The sequence below is a fragment of the Schistocerca nitens genome, chromosome 9, assembly GCF_023898315.1.
Source record: "Schistocerca nitens isolate TAMUIC-IGC-003100 chromosome 9, iqSchNite1.1, whole genome shotgun sequence".
Lineage (NCBI taxonomy): Eukaryota > Metazoa > Arthropoda > Insecta > Orthoptera > Acrididae > Schistocerca > Schistocerca nitens.
The window spans coordinates 314,894,010-314,919,464 of NC_064622.1; the positions used below are offsets into that span (position 1 = coordinate 314,894,010).

At 41.0% G+C, this 25,455-nt stretch overlaps 1 protein-coding gene across 1 annotated transcript in view; it reads left to right on the forward strand.

Annotated features, from left to right (window-relative positions):
* LOC126204207 (transmembrane protease serine 9-like) overlaps positions 1–25,455 on the forward strand; it is a 78,737-nt gene that overhangs the window by 12,128 nt on the left and 41,154 nt on the right. The window contains exon 3 of the mRNA XM_049938606.1: positions 15–372. Within this exon, the coding sequence (XP_049794563.1) occupies positions 15–372 (358 nt within the window). The remainder of the gene's footprint in view (positions 1–14; positions 373–25,455) is intronic.

Below are 25,455 nucleotides of genomic sequence, written 5' to 3' on the forward strand. Positions count from 1 at the left end.
TTTCTGATTTTCAGATGTCCGGATCTCTGCTGGGTTCGAGCGCACAGGCAGTGGGCCTCGCCAGTGACAACTACGACCCACCAGGTGGACTCGGCGTGACGGTGACTGGCTGGGGAGCCACGTACACCGACGGACCGTCCGCCAACAGTCTGCTCAAGGTGGACATTAGCATCTTGGACCGCAACACGTGCAAGAACACCTTCGCCAACATCAACACTGTGACCGACCGCATGGTGTGCGCCGGCCAGGCCGACAGGAGCGTCTGCAGCGGTGACTCTGGTGGTCCCCTGGTCAGCGGAAGCACCCAGGTGGGCATCGTCTCCTGGGGCAGTTCCAGCTGCGAGGCCACCCCCGGTGTCTTCTCCAACGTCGGCAATCTGCGTTCCTGGATCCGATCTGCATCTGGCGTCTAAGGACTCTGGGCCCTCTACTGTCCTGAGTTCCATCACTGGTATATGTAACGCGAACACAATGTTTGTATGCAATTCTTTGCCCTTTTAAATAAAGAATCTCAGCAACGTAAGCGTTTCGTTGTTCATTTAATTTTCTGGTATTTCTTTCGATCCGTAGGAAGTATTGCAGACTGAGGACAGCACACTGAAGACGAGATTCGAATTACAGACAACTGTCTGTGGAAAACTTTATCTACACGTTAAAAAATGAACGGGAAATTAATTAATCTTTCTACAAGTTAATAGTGCTGAGGTATTATTTATTATGTGCTGTGTGACAACTGAATACAGGTAAGTCAGAAAGTAGCTAATCTTTCAAAAATAGTTCAAATGGCTCTGAGCATTGTGGGACTCAACATCTGAGTCATTAGTCCCCTAGAACCTAGAACTAATTAAACCTAACTAACCTAAGGACATCACACATCCATGATCGAGGTAGGATTCGAACCTGCGACCGTAGTGGTCGCGCGGTTCCCGACTGAAGCGCCTAGGACCGCTCGGCCACACCGGCCGGCAGCTAATCTTTCAGTTTCCCGCATTTGTAAGTATGCGTTTATGAATGTCTCTGGCTGGCTGATAAGGGCAACTCCATTAGGTCGCCAATGTAGACATTTGTGCACTACCATATGGGAAATCCAGGCATGCCTCATGGTACATGTCGTTTCTCATCTTCGTCAGTAAGCTGTATCGAGATAAAAGTAGAAATCAAATGAGGAGGTACATTCTACCGACATTAAATGGTAACAGTTTTCGTCAAAAGAAACTAATAACCGTACAAAATTGGTCAAGTACTCTGCTTGCGATATGCCGAGCCACAACAATTTATCTGAATAGTGTGCTAGTTCTGGCCTTACAGCCATCACAACACGCGCAAAGACTAGCGAAAGCGCACAGATCTCTGAGTTCGATTTATGACCACGCACCCTGTGTATCGCTGTTTATTTAGGAGCTGACAATGTCTGTTAAGTCAGAAAAAATTCTCTTTTTAATTAAAATGTTACTGCTAGATAATCATTAAGGAACGTTTGATAGCTGCCAATGAACAACTGATAATTGCTACGGAACACACAACAATTAGTATGGGACTCCCGATCGAACATCGTAAAAGGAAATGTTGAGTGCGGGACGTGATAACTGCAGCAAAACTTGTACACGAACTCTCGATATGCAGTCAACAGTGCATGCAGTATGGTGTTTGACTGGTTATTGAAGAACCGATTAGTGCGACATTCCAAATGGGGTGGCATTACGTCTACGAGACATCATTTGTGCCTACGTTCGAACAGTTGGGTGGCTCGAAGTTTAATGCGTCTCTTCTGTGGTCGAAGTGGGAAGATGCATAAAAGTTTCAACTCGCGATTAAAAACGGTCGGCTGAAGGTAGAAACGCTATGCGTAAGCATGTTGGTGTTCGTGCACGGACCACCACAGCGCAAAGGGGTTAATACGAAGTTCTAAAGGCGAAAAAGAAATTACGCAGTCCGTTCAAAAAATTCCGAAACATCGGTAATTTCGCGCCAGTGATGTCTTGGAGCGAAATGCGGTTGACGTCCCTGCACACGCCTTTGTTTACTGTGTAACTGCTGAAGTATCATTGTTGTCTTTTAGTTACCACTCAGTGCTGTATTTAGTAGACTTGTGTCACGCAGTTTGAGAACTTCGGAACGGCAGAGATAGAGGAGCTAGTCTTCTGCATTAAATTTTTGCGTGCAACTCAAAGAAACATTTACCGACACACACCAAAAGTTACAGCTAGCTTACGGCCATGAGTGCTTAAGCCGTACCCGGTGTTGCGAATGGTTCACAAGGTTTAAAAATGACCAGACAAAAGTTAAAGATAACTCTCGTTCAGGACGTCCTTCGACATCTATCGACAACGCTGATGTCTGAAATTTCTACAAAATTGTGCGTGCTAATCAAAGACTGACTGTCCGAGAGATTGCAGAAGAATGACACAGCATCTTGAAATGCATCGAGTTGCCACCGAGTTCGTCCCACGCCCCATGAGTCAAGACCAGAAGGACCTACGCCTCACAATCTGTGATGAGCTTTCGAAGAGCGCAAATGAGAACGAGATGTTCCTTGAGAGAATCATAACTGGTGATGGGACGTGGGTCTACGGTTATGTTGTTGGGACCAAGGTTCAAATCCCACTGAAAGGACGAGGATTTGAAACGATAGACGAGACAAAAGAAAATTCACAGACAGTGCTTCACGCGATCGAGCAGGAGGCTTACCGAGACTGCTATCGGGATGTGGAAACGACTTTGGGAGCGGTGTAGTAACTGAACCATCAATTTGGGCGGTTCACAAACAACAACTCAAGTACACATGTTATTCCAAAACGTTATCGTGGAAGTAGGGGCCAGGAGGTGCTGGTGAAATAACACACACTGCTAAAGATACCTTTTGATTTTAACTTTCTCAATAATAAATTTATGTTTGGCTCTATCTAGAAAAAATAATTTCAAAAACAATTTCCAATAGCTGACAAATTTCCTTTATGAAAAGGAGATTGCAAGGTACGACGTTAACAACTTCCCAATAATTAAACTTGACATATATAAAGACAACAATTTAAAAAAAAAACTCTTTTAGCTGGCAAATTTTCTCTATGTAAAGGATATTGCAAGGTATGACGTTAACAACTTCGAAATAATAAGATTTTAAACTTATATATATATATATATATATATATATATATATATATGAATGATCAATACCTTAAAGAAAACCTTTAAGTAGCTAGTTTGTACTAAAGTTAAAATAGTTGTCTCTTGCCACTTAAATAACGTATATTACACCAATCAGTTGTTACAAGATAAATGTGAATAATCCCGCACACAAACCTTCACATTAAAGGCAGTTCCCAGAAAAAAATTTCCTTAGCTCGGTGAGGGAGTGACTCGTGTTAAGGGGCGCAAATAACAGTAGGCGGAACAGTTATTGGGGTCTACAGGACCACAGCGAATCAGCCCCAAAACTTCCATTAGAAGCCACCACCTTCCTGAGTTACCCAAAACCAGAAGTTGTAGCAAGGGCGGTGCCTGCACAGACTCCGAACCACAGAGACACGCGACACCGATCCTAAATCACCCAATCGCGGTGTGAATGAAACGGCCCGACCAAGAAGCAATTACCACATTCCCGTGGACAGGCAAACGAAAACTGTGGTGGGAAGACCCAACAAACCACTGGTGAAGAAACTCATACACTTCACTAGAATCTGAAAAACCCCTGTTACATAAAAACGGTACTCAACTTCTCACACGCCACCACAGCGCCGGGAACACGTTGCACTTCTTTATGCTCGTCAGAGCCAACCGCTGCTAGTGGTGTGTGTGTGTGTGTGTGTGTGTGTGTGTGAAATCTTATGGGACTTAACTGCTAAGGTCATCAGTACCTAAGCTTACACATTACTTAACCTAAATTATCCTAAAGACAAACACTCACACCCATGCCCGAGGGAGGACTCGAACCTCCACCGGAACCAGCTGCACAGTCCATGACTGCAGCGCCTAAGACCGCTCGGCTAATCCCGCGCGGCGCCAGTGGTTTCAACGGCCGATAAGAAGACATACGGTCCCACGCGCTGATCTCCACCACGGCTTCTAAGCTTCATAAGCCACGTACATGCGGGTAAGGCAGACTTAGCCCCTGACGGCCAAGAGGCCGGCCAAAGCACGTGGCGAGCAGTTGACGACCCCCAACAGCAGGGCCCCGCTTGCGCCACCACCTTGTCGGTCACCGCCCAGTACGTACTCCTCGATCGTCACGCGACCGTACCCTTGCTCCACCTCCCGCCAGAGGGCGGTAGCGATCCAAAAAGCACTCCAAACCGAAAGCGCCACCGCAAACACTAGACGCGAAGCGACAGCACTCCGCCTGGCGCGCTTTTCGAAGAGCCGGACACAACTACGGCTGTGTGATAGTGGAGGAGAGTATTTCGAAGGAGACCATACACAAAAAGTAAACGGTTGGAACAGTAAAATCTTGTGGACAAAGTTCTGGAATTTTTTAAACAGACCTCGTACATCTAACTCCTCGGTAGATCGTTACATACGAAACCACTACCGGCACACGTGTGTCTGCCAGAACAATTCCGCGGTGATTAAATCTGCAGTTGTGTGAATGCGTTGTGTCTGTTGTTTCGGATACCACGAAGAATCTGCATCCGTGATATAAGTTATGTAAGTTCATGATGGAGAAAGGAAAGGAAAGGGAAGGGACTATTGATGTCAGCTGCGTTGTGACTTCGTGCTCAATCAGCGGTGACGAGTGAAGATGTGTGCCCGACCGGGATTCGACCCTGGGGTCTCCTGCCTACTGAGCACACGCGTTAACCACTGCAGCACCAGATATAGTGTTCCGCGCATCTGTGCGAACTACCCCGGAACACCTTCCGGACGACCCACATTCCCACTTTGAGCCACCTGATCACAGTCCCTCTCCGTGTCCTCCATGCTCACTAAATTGAGATTTCCGCAGGAGATCGTACATAAATGGGCATCTGCACAGAAATAGTGGATTCAATACCCATCGATGCACCAATAGTCTCTTCCCTTTTCTTTCCTTTCTTCCTCGTGCACGTTCAAATTACGTATAATGTACCACAGCGCGGATTCTGAGTGGTGTCTGTCTTTTGGACATGTGCTGCAGAACAGACAACACGCAGTCACATAATTGATTGGCCTCCATGGGTAGTGTATCCACCGCCTTCAGTGCGCATGCACGATCACGTCCGAACTCCTGCTGGAACATCCAACTAGTGAGCATGGAAAGCATGGACAGGAACAGAGGACTGGGGGCACTAGGTGTGAATGTGGTTCGGTCGACAGGAGTGCATAGACAGTCTGCGCAACTGCAGTAAACGCTGTGCCTGGGTGGCGAGGTGATTAACGCAACTTCCCAGAAAGTGAGAGATTCCCGATTCGAATCACACATTTTCGCTCGTTGCCGCCGATTCCACATAAAGTCCCGATGTAGCTGACATCAATAGTCTCTTTTCTTTCCTTTCTCCCATCTCCACCTTCAATTTACATAGTGTGAACCAGACAGGTTTGTATGCTCGGAAGCCTGTGAAATGCATTCCACTTTAAACACTGCATCATCGACAAAGTGTTCGTTGCTGTACGGAGTATGTTGGTTCGGGTCAACAACAGTGGTCCAGAGTTATGTTCTCTAACGAAACCTGGTTCACTGTATGGTTCATATGGTTCTGAGCACTGTGGTCATCAGTCCCCTAGAACTTAGAACTACTTAAACCTAACCAACCTAAGGACATCACACACATCCATGCCCGAGGCAGGATTCGAATCTGCGACCGTAGCGGTCACGCAGTTTCAGACTGAAATGCCTAGAACCGCACGGCCACACCGGCTGGCGGTTCACTGTACCAAGTGGCTCTGGCCACTAGTTTAGTATGGAAAGAGAGAGGGGAACACGGTGTACACCACATAATACACATGAACGTCACCGGTGTGACGTACACGTCACGGTGTGAGCAGTCACCATGCACAATGGCTGATCACCGCTGTAAATCTTTGCGTGTGTGGGACCGTTTCAGCATGGCAGTACCGCACGGAGATTATGTGCGTCCGTTTAGTTGTGTGGCAGGTCCGACTTTATGGACGACTATGCTCCTCCAATTGTGTAAAGACGTCGGACACAATGTAAGGAGAATTGGCATGCACACTCCCCGGACCGAAACCCTAAAAAACATGCGTGGGATGCTCTTGGCATTAGTGTTTCAACGAACAATTCCTCCCTGAACCGTGCAAGAACTACAAGCCGCCTTGACAAAGGAGCTCCTCAACAGTTTGGTAGCCAGCATGAATAACAGGTGCAAAATCAAAATAAGTGCCCGAGGAGGCATATTACTTGTCCGATTTTGACCTTTAAACTGTGATACGATATAGCAGTGCCAGTGTTACTGTAAATTACAATGTAGTGTACCTTTTGATAGGCATGCATGAAAAGTTTCTTTGGAATGGATACATGTCCAAAACAACTTTGCATCGTAATTCAGAATAACACAAACACCGATGTATCATATTTATCCGCCGACACCTGGCAAGTAACTTTCAAGTAAAGTGTCCCACCTGTATGGGAATTTACTTGATGGGTGTACGAGCACAGGTTGTCGACGCATGATTGACGACATATGGTAGTTTCGGTGTGGCCGTGAGTCGTGCTTGGAATGCTAAATGGTAAGATTTCCAATTGCGATAAGCGGAAAATCCGCGTTAGAATCCCGATCCTGCACAAAATTTCAATGTAGTTATTCCATTCTACAGCTGTTGGTTATCCATATTCGGAAGTGCGAATACACTGAATGTGCGTTATGTTGTGAGTCTGACCTGTGTCAAACATGAACGTTATTTATGTTTGTTTTCCGACGTAGTGAAATGTGTACTATTTTTCGTTTTAAATGTGACACTCCATCTCTATTACGTTGTTGTGTTGTGGTCTTCAGTCCTGAGACTGGTTTCATGCAGCTCTCCATGCTACTCTATCCTGTGCAAGCCTCTTCATCTCCCAGTACCTACTACAACCTACATTCTTCTGAATCTGCTTAGTGTATTCATCTCTTGGTCTCCCTCTACGATTTTTACCCTCCACGCTGCCCTCCAGTACTAAATTGGTGATCCCTTGATGCCTCAGAACATGTCCTACCAACTGATCCCTTCTTCAAGTCATGTAGTGTCACAAACGCCTCTTCTCCCCAATTCTATTCAATATCTCCTCATTACTTATGTGATCTACCCATCTAATATTCAACATTCTTCTGTAGCACCACATTTCGAAAGTTTCTATTCTCTTCTTGTCTAAACTATTTATCGTCCATGTTTCACTTCCATACAAGGCTACACTCCATCTCTATTACGTATGAATGCTATTTCATGTCGTCCATCATTACCTTTGCATACTCCTGCCCAACAATGTCTCGTGTTCTTTATCAACTGTCAAGCGTATATAAGATCCCATATCCAGCTTTCTTTTTTTTTCCCTCTTCTATATGTAAAGTTTAAAATGTGCAACATGGGGAAGTGGACCAAAGAGTCCGCTAGTGACATTTAGCCACAGACATACATTACCAGACTGGCAAAGGCACGTTCTTTTCCGACGCCTGACGTTCGGTGATGTAAGATGGCAGCTTCAGGAAGTTTGTGTATGATACCACTGCGATTTTCCCTAACGAAATGGCGTTTCAAGCTTTGCGAGGTAGTCTAAAATAGTTCTGCTGTTTAGCAAATATATGTGTAGTAGTTGAGTTTGGCTCTGAGCACTATGGGACTTAACATCCGTGGTCATCAGTCCCCTAGAACTTAGAACTACTTAAACCTCACTAACCTAAGGACATCACACAACACCCAGTCATCACGAGGCAGAGAAAATCCCTGACCCCGCCAGGAATCGAACCCGGGAACCCGGGCGTGGGAAGCGAGAACGCTACCGCACGACCGCGAGCTGCGGACACTGGTTGAGTTTATCATATACATTGAACACTAATGTTAAGAGAAGAAATCAATATGCATATACGACGTTTATAGCAGATTGCATTTTTCGTAAGAACATTCAAATGAATAAACACTTGTTATCAACAACAAAAAGCACGTTCGACTTACAAGAGTACTTTCATATCGAGTATACTTTCGAAGAAAAGCCAAGTTGGCGAAATGTGGCTAAAAACAAATCATTGGGCTGTGTCTGTTAATACTATTTTAAATAAGCCCGTAAAATAATCGCAACTATTTAAACACTGCCGGTATTTCTGGTACGAGAAACTGTAATGTAATTATTTAGGCTTAAGTACGAAATATGTAAGTTGTTTCTAGTTTTGCATGAGACACGTTCCTTTCCTTGTATCTTCCGTGTGCTGTACGAAAAATTACAGCCAAAGACGACGTGTGTATTGACCACTATTTCAAAGCTCTCAATGTAAGAAGCTATTATCAGTTTATCCCTATTTCGTACAAATCTTTTATGAATAAAGAAACATCTGTTTAGACGTCCTTTGCGCTCGCCGCCATATTGCGATTCTAAAGTGCTGGCTTTAGTAACACCAATGATACTCTACACGGAATTGCCATAGAGTTGCCATATCTAGCTGGTACCTCGTCGGGACACCCTGGATACGCGTCTAGAAATGAAGTAAAACCTTTACTTGATATATTTACTTTTTATTTAGAACACAATTACATGGAACTTGTTGCGGCAAAAGTAGTTTCTCATATTATTTCACCATTTTCAGGAAGTCTTTTTCCCTCTTACATACTTAAAACTCCACGCAAGTCACATTGTAGTTAAACTGGCACTGTAATATAAAAGGTGTTTGTATCATCGATACAAGATACACGACACGCAACGCCATCCGTGGACCTTGTCAACATGAACTTCTTGACATAAATAAAACAAACTGAGGTTGCATTTACATATCGCGCAAACAGACAGCGTTACTTCAGTACCTGAGCCAAGGTCGGAAAAACATTTTGCAAAATTGGGACAAAATTGGGTCGTGTCAGGATGTTGAGACAAGAAGGTCCATATCGATGACGGCCCCGATATATAGGGACGGACGACAACCCTATATTGCCATTCTAGTAATGTATTGTCTGTGCATTTAACTTACTGTAATGTGTCCGCATTTATAACAGTGTTTACTGCTGACCTGAATGTACCATGGCCTATAGTTTAACTATCGTTTTTATTTATACATTATTTAAAACATGGTTCAGTTGTTCGGATGATTGTAGCTATTATTTTTTTCTTTTCTAGCAGTCATACGGGCCATGACCTGATTTCTGTACGACAACAAGAACACTAGCAATAAAACTCTTTGAACATCGTTTCGGACCTGAGAAGTTAACTCTTCGTGTCTGAACAAAATCTAGTGGAATGCGATCAGTCATGAAAATTTCATTGCTGCGTCGGATTATATGACATTAGGTGATGGAACGCTGTTTTGTTATGCTTTTTGTCATGCGTGTTACTAGGCCCGTTCTTCTCATGTACGACGTCACTAGGGCATCAAATTATTGAAAAAGCAAGCACTGCGAGGTTGTGAAACGAAACATTTCTGTATGGCATATTGCTATTGTGCTTGGTTTCACAATAGTCCTTCGATTTACTAAAACATAACTGAAATTTCTATACACCCTGTCCAACGGACTCAATACTTCTACTGTTGATGAGTGTTACGATATTTCGATGCCTTTTTTGTATAAATCTTTTTAAGGCGGAAAAGCAGTTTTCATATTTTTCTGTGTTAATGCGATCTGGTAGGACGGGGATGTTATTTCTATTGTTTTCTACGTTATGTTCATACAGAAGCCCAACATTTGAAAAGGGTAATTAAGAGAAATCAAGTGCAGATTTTTTTATATAGTGTAAGATATCGGCTGGTAGATCAACATTCGCAAAGAATAATAAAGAGTGGTCACGTTCTGTATTTTCTACCTGTTTGAGTACGTTAACTAGTTGACCATTTATTTGTTCTGAAGCATTTTTATAGTCTACTGGCGTGTGCTACAAGATCAGCAGCCAGTTCATCAAATTCTGAGAATAGTTTCTCTGATACCTCTTGGGCAATCAGTACTTCATTACTAGACACACTCAGGCTTACGTTAATTAAGTTCGAATTCTTACTAGTCAGCGTGTCTTGTTGTTCCTTCAAATCCCTATTTTGTTTGAATAATTTCTCAACATCAGTTGAAATGTCATGATGCTATTGTTGCACATTAGACACTGTCAATGGTAAATCAGAAATTTGTGCTGTTACACATTCCAGTTGATAGTTTAGTAGTGATTTCAAATGAAGCCAGCCAACCTTGTGTTTATATTATTCACGTTGGCTATCATTTTTTGCACTATTTTCCGCATAGCGAATTCACTAGCATTTTGAGTTGCCGGAAACGCGATGTCAAGTGAAGGTTGCATTTGCCAGCTGTGCATAACATGTAGTCGGTTGAACATGTGGCTTAGCTGTATTATTTTCAGCTGATGTTCTCATTCCACACGCCGCAGTATTAAGAGTGTTATCAACTACATTGTTTTGTACTTCGCTGCTTTCTTCGTCTGAAAGTACCGGTAGGTTAGTAAGATTTGTTTCGTCCATTATTTCTTTATTTCTGATCTTCACCATAATGTTTAGAAATCAGTAATTCGCAGTGTAGCATTCTCTTTTGTTTTGAATAACATTAATTTGCAGCGGAAAATTTTAATACTGCAGTTACAAGATGACCACAACATAGCTGACTTTAACTTCAATAATGGAACGCGCGATTACGCGCCAGATGAGTAAAAGTGGTCCATCTTAGAACAGCTACAATACGTACTATTGTCTTCGCTACTGTTTATTGTAAATCAATAATGTGAAAATATCTACCACAGAAAGAATAATGTACGGCGGAATTTGAAAATTAAAAGAGTAAGAACAGTAGCCTAACATTTAATACATTAAGCACTGAAGCGTAATAGTAACTTTTCTGTTACCTGAAATATTTCTGTACTACTTCGGCAGCTATTTAATTTAAATAACTTTTCCAGACTGCTTAATACCATATTATTTTAACGTCAGATCTGCTCATTCACATCCATTCTCCAGGTTTATTTGTTTGTCATGTTGATGTTACAATACTTTCAACAATTCGTCGATCATGAAAAGAAATACTGATAATTAATACATTGAAACAATTATAGTTTTTACGTAACATATACTTACCGTTTTTTCTCAATCGTGCTGCTGCGGTCGCCAGTGTGGGTTGACCACTGCCTATGAAGACGTAGAGGAAGTAAATAATAAAGCCTGTAATTCCTTTCACCCTTCCTGGGTGTACGAATTTAATTTTCTAGAAAAACTTCACTCGACGAAGAATATCGTTCACAAAGAGAGCCGATGCTGATCACTTTGATTTCACTCAGACTTACAATGGAAGGATTCATCAAGAATATGCCTAACGCAATCGATCAATCGCCTTATGCTGTGCAAATTAAAATGGAAGTCGGACCTGGTGTCCGTGGAAGCACAGATGGCAGTGAGGGAGGCCGGGCACCATTGATCTCCCCTGGGGCAATGTTTACGGTCAGTATATTATATTAAAATGATGTCACAGGTCGTAGCCATATTTCATCTAAGGGAAAACGAAGTGTCGTGAACTTTCAGGTAAAGCATTGCAAGGCATGACACGACCCATTTTGAACAGAGTTGTATAAAATATTTTATACGCGTTGGTAATGAGTTATGTTAAATTATATCGTACGAGGATTGACTGAAAAGTAATGCCTCCACCCTCGTAACTCTTGAACAGCTGGCAGAATTGGCATGCGGTAGGTGCTGGCTTGTTCCGTAGCCTCTTCTCTACAGCTCCAGTTGGCGGAAAGCCTTAGCACTGAACGGTTGTGTTGTTACAGTGTAAATTATGGAACCACACGAAGACGGTCGGTCAGTGTGATTTACGCAACGTGCTGTCATTGAATTCTTGATAGCAGAAGGTGTCACCCCAAAGAAGATTCAAGCAGTTTATGGTGATTGTGTTGATGTGAGTGCTGTGCGTCGTTGGGCGAGTAAGTTGAAGGATGTTGAGGCTGGAACATCTGACCTGAGTGACAAACAAAGAGTTGGACGTCCTGTGACAGCAACCACCGAGTTTCACAAGCAAAATGTTGAAAGATTGATTCAGGACAATCGTCGTATCACTCAGAGAGAAACTGCAAGCACAATCGGCATTTCACAAGAAGGTGTCGGTCACATTATTGCTTTGCTTGGCTATTGGAAGATTTGTGCACGATGGGTACACCGGATGCTGACTCCTGAAATTAAAGCGCAATGACTTGAAATTTTCCAGGAACTCCTCTCGCGTTTTGAGAATGAAGGTTAGGATCTGCAGGAACATCATTATGCTTCTGATGAAGACGTTGAGAGAACTGTGAGACTGTGGTTGCGGAAACAGATTGTCGACTTCTTCCGTGACGTCTTCAGAAAAATGTTCGTCGTTGGCAGAAATGTATCCAATTGGCTGGTGATTATGTGGAAAAGTGAATATTCTTAATTAAAGATCACATTCTAAGGATTATTTCTGCGTTTGATTTATCAAAATATTCCCATCCAAATCCAATTAACGAAGGTGGAGGCACTACTTTTCATTCGACCCTAGTAAATTTTTGTGCCACTAATTCTGTATTAATGCCGATACTAATGCAGCCTTGTCAAGAGTACTGAGATATCTGTGCACTTACATTCGAGTGAGACAAGGTTAGGGTTTTGTTTTCGTGAAAGGTAACCGGCAACAGAGAGTTAAAAAAGCACTTCCTTAGGACGTGATGTAGGAATAGAAGGAAGGACGCAACAGACGAATTCTCCTCCGAAGAAAGTTTGCTCGACTACAGATAACGAGGAAATTGTAGCGAGTCTGACCAGGCTAGCATATATAAGTACATGATTAATACCTGTGAGTGAAGCACATATAATCATCGCTCAAGCAGTCAGTCATAGCACTGAAACTTGGACTATGGAAAATAAACTTAAGTAGTACATTAAAAGCTGCTGTTATCAGTCAAATAACTCAAAGTAAGTAATAACGACAGCAACTGATAAACGTACACCTGTCCGACAAGCGAGAAAAAATCTGTGCCATCTTAATACACACTTCATATGAAATTAGGTTCCTAACAATGTACTGTATGAAGACACATATACCGTCCCATGGGTTACACAAACGATGGCAAGATATGAAATAAATGAAAGGTTAACTGGAGCGTCAACGTAAAGGATGTAGTCATAGCGTATCCATGAACACACACTATGTGTAAGACCAAGTAAGGAAGCATACAATGACTATACAAAAAATTGTTTTTGGAAGCTTGCTTTACGAAACTGACATACAACGTAAACGAATATTCGAAAAAGATTAAAAGAAATTGTTACAGAAACGTGAATCTTGAATAGACGTTTCGTGAGACTACTAACTTGTCGACTAGGTATAAAGCATACTTATAACTCAAACTGCAAAGATTCAGCATCGCCTGAAGAGTGAACACTGATAACAAGATTCACGAAATGTATATAGGAGACTCAGTAACAATATTTATTTTCCTATGTATTCGTTTACAGTCGAACAAGCAGGGAATATAATAGTACTAGCTTATTTTGATTATGACTTCCTTTTATCTCGATAATTATACTCCCTTGTACAGGTGTAGGATTTATTTTTCTGAGTGCAGAAATACACCTCAGATCAAAGCGTTACTGAACGTCCAAAGCCTAAGGCAACATAATACTATCACACTCTTCTCGTGCGGAGGGAGGATATCACAAAACTTATGAAACTGATTAAATGTTAGAATTTCGTAGAATGGCAATATGTCACTGTAAGATTAACATTTGTAGAGGGAAATTATATTGAGGTACAGTAAACTGTATATTCTGAAGCTACTGAATTACTCAACGACATGCAAATACTGAATCCCGTACCTTGTCCACTAAGTAGAATCAAGTAGTACACTAACAAGAGAAATGCTAAGTAACAAACGGAGTAGTGTTCTTCTGACGTGAGATTTGTCGCTCGAGAGTTTGTCTCTGTCCGTTTTCATGGAGGAATTTGATGGTCTTTAACTAAAAGTTTGGTTAATTTGCAGTCATATACATTGAGTAATGGTCTTGTAGTAGAGATAATTCTCTAATCTATCTATTAATATATTGGAAAGCTGATAAACTTGCATTCTAACAATCCATGAAAAAAACACCTAGTCGACAAAGAAGAGTAAACGTCGATAACTTGGAAGTAGGTTATACGAACATGTAAGCCCGTGTGAAAGAAAATATATGACACACACGTAACTGAACTTTTACGTGAATGAACACGAAACGAAAAACGTCGGGTCAGGTTGTTTAGACAATGACTCATGAATGTGTTGGAGTGAAGAAAAGGTGCTTTGCATGTGATCAAGATTCCTGGCCGAATGATGAAAACACTGGGACGAAGAGAGACAGCAATTCTGCTCTGTAAAAGAATGTGTATTTACCTTCTGGAGAGCTACGATTGCTTATTCCTGGGAGTTTGACACCAAAGAAAAGCCGATCTATTTTAAGGCACAGGACCCTTAAAAACGCGTCTCCAACACAACCTGTAAAAGAATGTGCATTTACCTTCTGGAGAGCTACGATTGCTTATTCCTGGGAGTTTGACACCAAAGAAAAGCCGATCTATTTTAAGGCACAGGACCCTTAAAAACGCGTCTCCAACACAACCTTCGAGGATAAATTAGAACACGTGAATACGTCGTCGCGTAGAGTGAGCACTTCTAAAACGAGATCCGCGCTTCCAACAGTTAAAGGGGTAGAAGGGGAACTACGTCGTGGGAGTCGAGCTATTGAGCATTCAAATACATGCTCGACTGCGAACTGACCAAAATAAAGTGAACACTATAAAATGATTAGAAACTCCACATACTCGTGTGAACCGATAGATACGTGGCTCAGAAGACGATCGTGGGTCACTTCAGAGTAACGTACTAAGAGACTTCATTGCGTTTCAAAACTCTACTTATACCCCAGGTACAGTCCATGTCTGTATTTAATTCAAGTCAAATAAAAATGAACATAACTCATAATATCTAGAGTAGAAAAGGGAAGTTCAGTTAGTATCGTTACGAAAATCTATTTAATGTTTGATGTACATTTATGTACGTGTGCACGTATTTAATTCTTGTCAGTGCCACGCTGGTACAGCTTCTCTCTCTCTCTCTCTCTCTCTCTTTTTTTTTTTTTTTTAAGAAACTAGTGTTATACTTTGCTTGTTGCTGCAAACTAGAGTAACAAGTAGATGACATACACCAGCAAGCGTCTTACGACCACTCGACATCATCAGCGCCCTTATGCTAATGCAAAGCGTTTGATTTCTCCCTGTGCTAATGATAAAACTAATAATTCTCCCAAACGTAAGTAGTTAATTGCTAAAGCAAAGAAATCTTACTAATGTATATGAAATATTTTAATCCCATGGCAGTGTGATATAATGAAAAGACTCTCACCTTAAAACTATTTAATGAATTGCAAATGTCTTGTAAATCTCCCTGATATAATTTAGAAATTTGTATGTTATAATTTCTCATGTATGTATGTTAATATTGTAGTCGGCCTTCACTTCCTTGTCCGAGCAGCGAGGAGAAGCATTGCTATTTCGCACTGTCTTTGTTGTTTCAGCTATCAACGTGTAAGCATCAACAGATTGGTCTCTCTTTAACTATGAGTGTAGTGAATAAGTTTAACGTTTATATAGTCTATTTATTTCAAAGCCAGACCAAATCCTTGGATATTAATGCTGTGTAATCATCAGCTTTTCATTTACAGTAATTACATGAAAGGAAACGCCAAATTTCTGACGTGCGGCTACCCCACCATTGTAGTGATACGATATGGTAATTTATCAAATCATTTTCCATTAACGTGCGGTAAAGGACTTGCAGTTTTGCGAACACGAAGGCGGACTTCCAATTTAATTTGCACAGCGTAGAGCAATTGGTTGATCGCGTTAGGGACATTCTTTTCAAAATTACGGAAGTCCACGTCTTTAACTCAGTGAAGCCCTTCCACTATAAGCCTGTGGTAAGCTATCGTGATCAGCATCGGCATTTTTTATGGGTAGTGTTCTTCGTGGAGCGAAGCTTTTCCGGAAAATTGAGTTGGTTGACTCCTGAGGAGGCGAAAGTAAATTCAAGGTTTATTCTCTACTTCCTTTATCTTCATTCCATCTTCACAGGTAGCGGTCAATTCATACAGTGGGTTAAGTTCAACAGCCTCCTCCAGGGGGGAAAGCGACTTAATTTTGCTGTAACTGGTTGCTAATCATTTAGAAACTCATACAATTGGTCAGAACAATTTCGTAAATGGTATTGAGTTTCAAAAACTTTCAAGAGCTGATAACTGGTGTGGGACAGCAAACAAAATTGTTACCTTCAAAAACTTATGTTGGTGAAGATTGCGATAATAAGAATAATGATGGTGGTGATAAAGACAAACTCAGTAGATGAATATCTCGGATCTCCAGTGATCTGAGACACTCCATCGCTGAAACCATAGTTTCATTATTTATTGTATGCTGCCACTACGAATGTGACCGAACACGTCGTTTTCGATAGAGCGCATCTGATATGGAGTGCTGCAGCCTCCATTTTCTCCACTTGTACATCCCCAACCAACGTCTTTCATGACAAATTGTAAATCGCAGATGCGGGCAGTTCTTTTCAAATGTAGCTCTTAGCAATGGAAGCACAACCTAGATGGCAGTTCGTTATGTAGCCTAGGATGCTTTATAAAAATACATAACTGTAACAAAATAACCAGGGGAGTTGATTCTGTGGTTCAGTCGACCGCTTTACAATGACGCCTGTGGTATAACAAATTGCTTCTTGAATGTTGTAATCTGACTGATTAATCCTACTTGACAGCACGCGCTTCGATTACTCATTGTACTATCCAAACAGATCCAGAGGCATCATAACTATTCACCGACAATACTTCGGACATCTCTTTTTTTCACTTCACGATTAACAACAGACAATTACTCAAGATCAAATCTTGATAAGTTAATCATTCTGTTTTGATACAGAATGCTGTATATACTTCCCCACAGTATCATTATTCTGTCTCCACACATTGTTGTAACCAAGTCTTTCTCTAAACATAATGCGTATCTATCACAGTTGTGAAATGCTATAAAAACAACTAACCTTTAACACAAAGATTCGTTTACGAACGATAAATCAGCACGAAATATTAAAAGCATCAAAGTGTGTACTGAATAGATTTTCAACAACGAGATGCCATCGTGTTGACAGTGGATGATGTAGAAAACTGACCAGTCGTACACAGTATGATTTACTCCATGACATAGGACCAGGCAAGGTGGTACAGTGATAAGACAGTAGTTTTGAATTAGAAAAACTGTCACAAGGATATGAATGCAGGTACATTCGAAGATTAGTTCATTACTCGTTTACTACCAAACGTCAGTTCTGGTAGTGTTTTTCTAATGGACAATGCGCCGTAGAGTTCTGTACAATTAAATAAGACACCATTGGATTCTGCAAGGAGAGAGGAAATAGTCAGCTGGTTGAAAGATAATAAAATAGGCTTTGAACAGAATACAGAATATGCGGAAAGGCGAACTTCTGGAATTAGTGAAACGATACAAGCTTCAAAAGACGCATTATGTGATTGATTCATTAGCCGAGAAACACTGCCACAAAGTTATTCATCATCTTCCACCGTACCACTGTCATTACAACGCAATTGAACTCATCTGGGCTCAAATAAAGCAGATGTTGCGGAGCGAAACAACACCTTCACGTTGCGAGACACAGAAAGGCTGGTAAATGATGCTATCACACGAATAACGCCAGAAAACTGGAAGAACGTCGTGAACCACGTGTGGAAAGAAATCGCAAGGTCAAACATAGAAGAAGGTGTAAGAGAAGAATCCGGTCATAATACTGTAATTTCTGTATCAGGCAATGAGGACAGCAGGAGCCACAGACTATATGGTCGTGACGAGAGATGACAAATCAGATGATTATATTGGGGTTTCCATTCTCCTGCACGAAAAATAGACGTAACGTCTTTATTCGATATTTTACACGTAACATTGGTGCAATTTGCTTTATCTTGTTAATGTTGAAAATCTCATTGTGTGTAAATTTTATTTTGGCTGGAACCATAGTCCTGGTAAATTTTTTTGATGATGTTACCGCAATTTGACGGTAGTAATTTTTATTTTATTGTTATACGATCCAGACTTCGGTTATAGGCCATTTTCAATTACAGTAACTTATTTGTATGTCCAAGACATCAAGTGGTCTGAAATACAGCGAAATCTGTACAGTATAACAATGAAATAAAAATTGTAGCAGTGAAATGGCTCAACATCATTAAAGTAAATACTTATATGTTTGCTTGTGTAAGGTGACGAACGCTGGAAGCGCATGTAAGAAAATATTCTATCAAGGAACACATCGGTCAGCAGAATGCTGCCCCTACACAATGCTGCAGTGAATTAGGCGGCATTGTTAGTTTCTGAAGGAGCCCAGTGTTTCCGCAGCCCGAAGGGTGGGACGGGATGGTCTGCCACCTCGCTCCCCCGCTGCTGGCTCGCCGGCCGTCCGAGTCGAATACTGGTAACTGCGATGCCAGCTGTCAGAACTCTACTCTCGACGTACGGAGTATAGTTTGTGCTCTGTCTCTTTTCACTTCATCGCTGACGGGAACGTAAACTCTTAACTTCTCTTTCTTCCATACCACCTATTTCATGATTCTCCACAGTGCCAGTTGCAAGTTTAAAATTACGGTTCACGTACGTGTGATAATTATTAATCTGTATCTGTGATTCAACAAACCATTGTAACAATTATGTGGGGAAAATAACTCCAGGAACAGTTTAGCTTGTGGTATTTTTAAAGCTTTAAGTGATGCTAAATGTATGGTTTAGAGGATACATAAATGTAATGTACCTTAAGTGGCATGCATGGTAGTAGTGATATGCCACAATCTCTTTCCTTTTGTATGAGATATGGTTCACAAATATGACTAGGGAATCTATGTAGATTTCCAGAAACACAAAGGGTTTCCCCATCTGCCCCAAAAAAGATCGAAGTCAGGTCTACACCCTCCCCCTCTAACAGAGGTGTTCTGGGACAGTCAAAGAATTTTCCCTCAGCTCATCCCCCCTCCCCCCCCCCAACCCCCCCATGTCACTCTCAAACCACATACACTTCACCCCCCCCCCCCACCAACCCTTAATCCAGATGGTCGAATAGTCTTCATACTACTCTGCTCTAAGTGAAATTGACAGCAAATTCAATCAAAGCAATACGGCAGAACTAGCCCACTTGTGCTAATTAAATTGGTGCGAAATCCCAAAAGTCCAGGGAGGTCTACTTGTACTAAATGGAAATGACAGGACATGGGGAAACTCCTAGATGATCCAAATGTTCTAATTTAAGGCGGCGGGAAGTTTCTGCGGTTTATGACAGGACACAGTAACACAATTAACTTACTATACTTGATTTTTATAAACAATACCCACTACTGTCCGATATAAGTGGAGAGATTTAAACAATATGTCAGAGATGTATTTATTTATTGCTAAACAAGGAACGTTTATCAGTGTTGAAAGTGGGCATATACAATTTATCAATGACTTATTTTGTACTTGCGAGTGGACCATCTCCACACATTGAAAAATGAACTTCACCTGTAAAAGCAATTCTTCCAATTAACTAATCTACGAGTACTGCCTATTCCATGTCAGTGACATTGACCACATGGATATTTCCACAAAATCCACTGACGATGCATGGAATCTGGAGTACTACTGCCGACAGTTACTTGCAATTACGCCAGATGTAACTGAGTAGTGGTGTAGTTCACTTATCCACTTCATTTCTTCGTTTCTCAGACTTTAAGGTCAGTTAAGAGGGCAGATTAATAATCATAGCTATTAGGAGAAGTATTATTTTAGGTTGGTTAGTACCTCCAAGTTCAAGTGGTAACAGCAAGTCATTAATACTTATTTTCCCCTGGGGAACACGTTAGGTAATGATGTATGAATGCACATAGCCCAAACGGTTAGTCAATACTGGCAGGAATAGTCTACTTAGTGGTGTAGTTATGACAGTGAAAAAAACATTAAGTCATAAAGTTTGTGACATGTTTGTGGAAAGTGTGTTCAACATATCATAAAGTTTGTGACATGTCTGTGGGAAGTTTGTTCGACACTTTGTAAAGTTTGGGACGTTTTTGCGGGAAGTCTGTTCGAGACGAGGAAAAAACATCTGAAAATTGAAATTACATTACTCGGCAAAATTACATCCTTTTTACTATCTGAGTCACAAACAATGAGATTTATACAGCAAGTACTATATAACCTCACTAAAAAAATATAACGGCAATCATCAAATTACATTCACTTGTGTTAACAGGTCTTAGAAACATTACAAAAGGGAAATATCTAACTAGCCTTTACAACATATCTGTGTACGTACATTTTGGAATTACTCAAAAGCTACGAATCATCAGCCAACTCATTTACACAAACGCACTGGAAAGATTAAAGTCACACAAATTAAACTTCTTTACCATACTTGCGATAGGACTTCTGCTCCCACATTTGTATTTTCAATTATACATGTTCTCGTAATTCCTAGGTTATAATCTACCAGTTGGTGGCTTTACAGAGCACATCACAAATACTGCCTACTCAATTCTATTTCGCTCACAAACCACTACCCGTATTGCAAAAGGTCGTTCAAATTCTTGGCCATGCGGCCAAAAGACGAAAGTGTCGTCCCCAATTTCCAAGATCACTTTGCAAGCGATACATACTGTCATGGCAGCAGATATCGGTTAGATATTGCTTTTGTTTACAGCTTTGGTAACAGAACCCTTTGTAATAGTGAACCCAGTCAGCAGTGCCAACAGATGTGTGAAATAAAGTCGGTGCAGTCTCTACTTGTACTATACTTCAACGGCGAAGTTAATTCCGAGATACTGTGGACAGCAAACTTCTCTTGGGAATATCATTTTTTGTCGAGTCACGATTTTGGGAATCAAGTGGACTGTCATGGGGAGACGTGTGTGAAACTTGATAAAAGAAAGGCCAACGTTGATTTCCCCCTTGAATGATATTCTACGAAATGTCACAAATGATATACGATCACGGAAAACAAATGGTTCGATAGATGTAAATTGACGATAGAGCAGAGTATTATTTTAGTCACTAGTATGTTAAAGAAAATACCTTAGGGGTCACTGCTGCAGAAACTGGGTTACATACAAATACTGTTTGTTATTACTATGGTTTTTGTCGTGAGGTGTTTTATGTGACTGTGGCGAACTGTACATATTCCAGTATCTGAATCGGCTACTGTCGAAAAGGACTGTTTCCGACCGCGTACACAACAAACAGAATTGTCGATGATGTGCCTCTGGATGAAGATTAACGTATGTGAAACTACAGTCCTCTTTTGTCGTTGTTTTTCCAATGGTGTAAAGTCTTCCAGAAACAAATGAGCAGTAATAAATTACAACGGCCTTCTCATCACACCTCTATGTGTCTGCTCGTAGCGCTGGTCACTGAATAAGAGGTAAGTGGAGGTGAACGTACGTTGCAATACGCTCGTTAATTCGACACCAGGTTTTGATTTTATCAGTTCTCCTGAACTGGCAGTTTTCAAACTACCTGCTGATGTTACGGAGGAGGCTAGGAGGAAGATGTGTCGTGTATTTATTGGGTCACCCAAGACTAACATAGCAGCAACTGAGAGGCCTACTTTACGTTCATTAGAATCGATTAGGATGTTATTAATTGACCTGCTAACAAGGTCCAATGCCACATTTGACTTGGAAAAGCAGGTTTACGTTCAAAGTTTGCAGTGTTTACTACAGCAGGATTGGTGCTAACCATACAAAAGTGTTGAGAGAAAGACTAACAGCCTCCTGAAGGAAAGTACATAGGCACAGGAAATTATCAAGAGCCTTAATACCTACGGTTCTGTCCCCCATTAGGTAATATGGCATTTCTAAGATCCACAAGGAAGGAGTTTCTCTTAGGCACAGAGTGTAGCGAAACGCCTTGTTACTCTGTTGAGCTACAGGTAGGTTGGTGGGAACATAGCCTTAGGGACTCAGAGATAGAGTCCGAACGTGTCCGTGGTAAGCGCATTCTTTTATGCCAGTGTTTTTCGACCTCTGGGTCGTGACCCCCTGGGGTGTCGCGAAGCCTTACTCAGCGCGTCGCGGTCGCAGGAGAAAGCAATTTCAGCATGGCTGGTATCGTATGTTTCATGACGAATCATCTGCTGTGGTATAAATGTCATACGGAAGTGACAAGGTTCTGTGAAAGCACCTTGAAACTACGCTCACGTTCAGATTTGGGACTTATTTATAATAAAGAATACGAATTTAATTCAAACCTGTTGAAGAGTTCAAATACGAAACAATTGTAGCAGTGAGAAGCAACGCGGTGTCTATCGATCTCTTCCCACTTCTGCGGAATGGAACTAGGGCGGCAAGAGTCACTAAGTCTTGTACAGACAGTATTTACCCCTGAGAGTTTTCCAGGAAGAGAGAAAGGACCACATCAATTTCCGGGCTGGAACGGCGGTGCTGTGGCAGCGTCTTATGTATTACTGACAACTTAGTTTACGTGCCAATCACCTGCTGTGACAAAAATATCACACAGACCGAGAACAATTTATGAAAACGCATTTAAAAGGTGCTCACATTCAAATGTGATAAAAAATCACTGCAGCAACACGCACACAGTTTAAGTCAAGATTTGGCACCACGATTACTAGAATTCATTTCAGTAACAAGCTTCGAACCAAACAACAGATCGCTAGGATTGACAGCAGTGAGACAAGGCACGAAGTACAGCAGTTTCTACCAAGTGGATTTAGGATGCCTGAACTCAACTCACACTTTAATTCACACACTGCATGTTGACGTTGTTTCTATTTTCCTAGTTCTGTGGCTTCATCGAGATTCCCACAACATCGTTGTTGCTGGTCACCTAGCTAATTTCTCGTTTCTTTGGCGTAGTTAATTGTGATGATTGCCGTGAAGTGAATCATTGTTTTTTTATAGTGCTTTATAAAGGAGTTGATAAAAAACTTAAAAAATACTAGTACCATCATTTGAAAAATATACACTACATATTCTCGCTATTAATTAAAAAGTGATGTTGTCTTCATTTCAAACTGAATGAAAGTAAATGAAACAACAATCCTCCTACATGTCTCAAAAATAAGGGTTCTGTAATACAAAAACATAGGCCTAGGGAAATGGTATTTATTTTTTATTAAAATTACGAAAGTCCTTGTTTAACATTAATTCTGAATTGAGCAAAATGTTGGTTGTTTTATAATAAACACACTGTGTTGACGATAAATTAGCGCAAAGCTGTTTCCAGGAACCGATCGATAACTAAATGAAGAAGATCCAATAATTAACTGTGAGAAATTCGAAAAAAGATCTTCTTGTTTACAAATAAATTATACAGTGGGACAACGCTTAACGAGGATAATTTACTTCTGAGTCTTACCTGCACTGCGAAACACTCGTTATGCGAAACATATCTTTCTGTTGGAATTCACGTAAAAAAGCATAATGCATAACACTCCGTAAAAATACTAAACGTGTGTATATGAATTTCTAAGGGACCAAACTGCTGAGGTCATCGCTCGCTAGACTTACACACTACTTAAACTAACTTATGCTAAGATCAACACACACACACCCGACGGAGGACTCGACCCTCCGACCGAGGGCCCGCACATTCCGTGACATATCGCCTCTAACCGCGCGTCCACTTCGTGCAGCGAAAAAATACTAAAACAGTTTATAAGATGTAAATCATTTTTTACATGAAGTCGTCTAAAGACATTTGTTTTTAGCTTCTCTTCAAAATGAGTCATAACCACAGAAGAATGCTAGCTGAATGAAACATCTGCCTCCGTATTGGTTAGTGTGCAGTTTTATTGAATTCGTGTTGGTTAACGACGACGTATCTAAAATGGAATTCATATAGAGGTGTTTCAAGGCCATGAAGTAACGTAAGTTTTGCTTGAAACACAGTCACAGAGAATTTGGCAACATCGTCGAGGAGACACAAGCGGAGGTATAAACCAATAATTGCAACGCTCGAGCGGAGTGTCGCTAACAGAACAACTGAATATTGCATTGTCGGCGACGTTGTCTTTGTCGGAGCGTCTAATGTGATTTGTTCGTTCTATTAATAATAATAATATTAATGACAGTGATGTAAAACATTATGCTGTTTTTTCCACCGCGTTTTCCGTTATTTCATTGTCATTTCCTTCCCGCGGAGCGTAAGGCATACCGTCAAGAGGAAAGTCAATAACAATAATGGTACCATCCAGCGATTAAACGTAAATGCACAGTGCTTTATAGACACAACTGGAATTTGATGCCTCATGACTAAGATCTCTCATTTGTACTATTAAAAAGCTTACTTGACGCTTATTAGGATTTTATTGTTTTGAACAGTTTTTATTCAGCGGTCGACACCAGTGATATCTGCCACGGGTGCCACATAGTCAACTGAAAGTAAGCAAGGGTTATAGGTGCTCGACTAATGTAAAAATGCAACAGTTTCAATAAGAAAGCTGTGCCTGTTTATTTATTAATAATTTGTGAAATCGTGATTTTTGTGAGACAAATCATGAAATCGTTTCCTAGTTGAAGTCTATTTCTCTTCATAGCTTTTATGTTCACCATTGAAGAGAACTCTAATTCATAAAGGTAGGAAGTAGCGATTGGTACTAATAATTTCAAAGCTTCCTTTCCCAGCTGTCGATACTCTCCTTTTCTCTTCATCAGGAAGACGTCAATCTTTTGCTAATTAAATTCTATTTTAAGCATCTCATCAGCTGCTAAATCTATATGTATTTGTTTCGTCATCGTACTCAGATCAGCGAGTTGTGCTGAAAGGATTTAGTATGCGTCTATGACCATTCTCAGCGTCGGAGTTCAGGTCAGGAAAGTAACTTAACAGTTTCTCTTCCAAATTATGCAAGCTCTGTATCATGCAATGAATGTCAGAACTTAGTACCACAGACTGGTCCATTGCAGTTTCTTCGACAATCGTCTGAATACAAGGGAAAGACTCAAACATCATCTTTCGTAAAAACGTTGACTACTAACTACGTTTTCCGAGGAATGCTTTGATTTTATCGTTAGCCATTATAGCCGTTTCTCCTTTGCCTTGGAGGCTCTTGTTTAAAATATTTACATGGTTAAAAAAAATCTGCGAGAAATGCTAATTTTAATACCCAAACAGGGTCACAAAAGTAATTTGCATATGCAGATTTAGAATTTTGTAAGAACATTAACAGTTCACCTTTTAGTTCCAGAACTCATGCCAATACCTTTCCTTTGGAAAATCATCTGTCCTCTTTGTGACTAATGATATTTTGATGGAGCGAAGTTA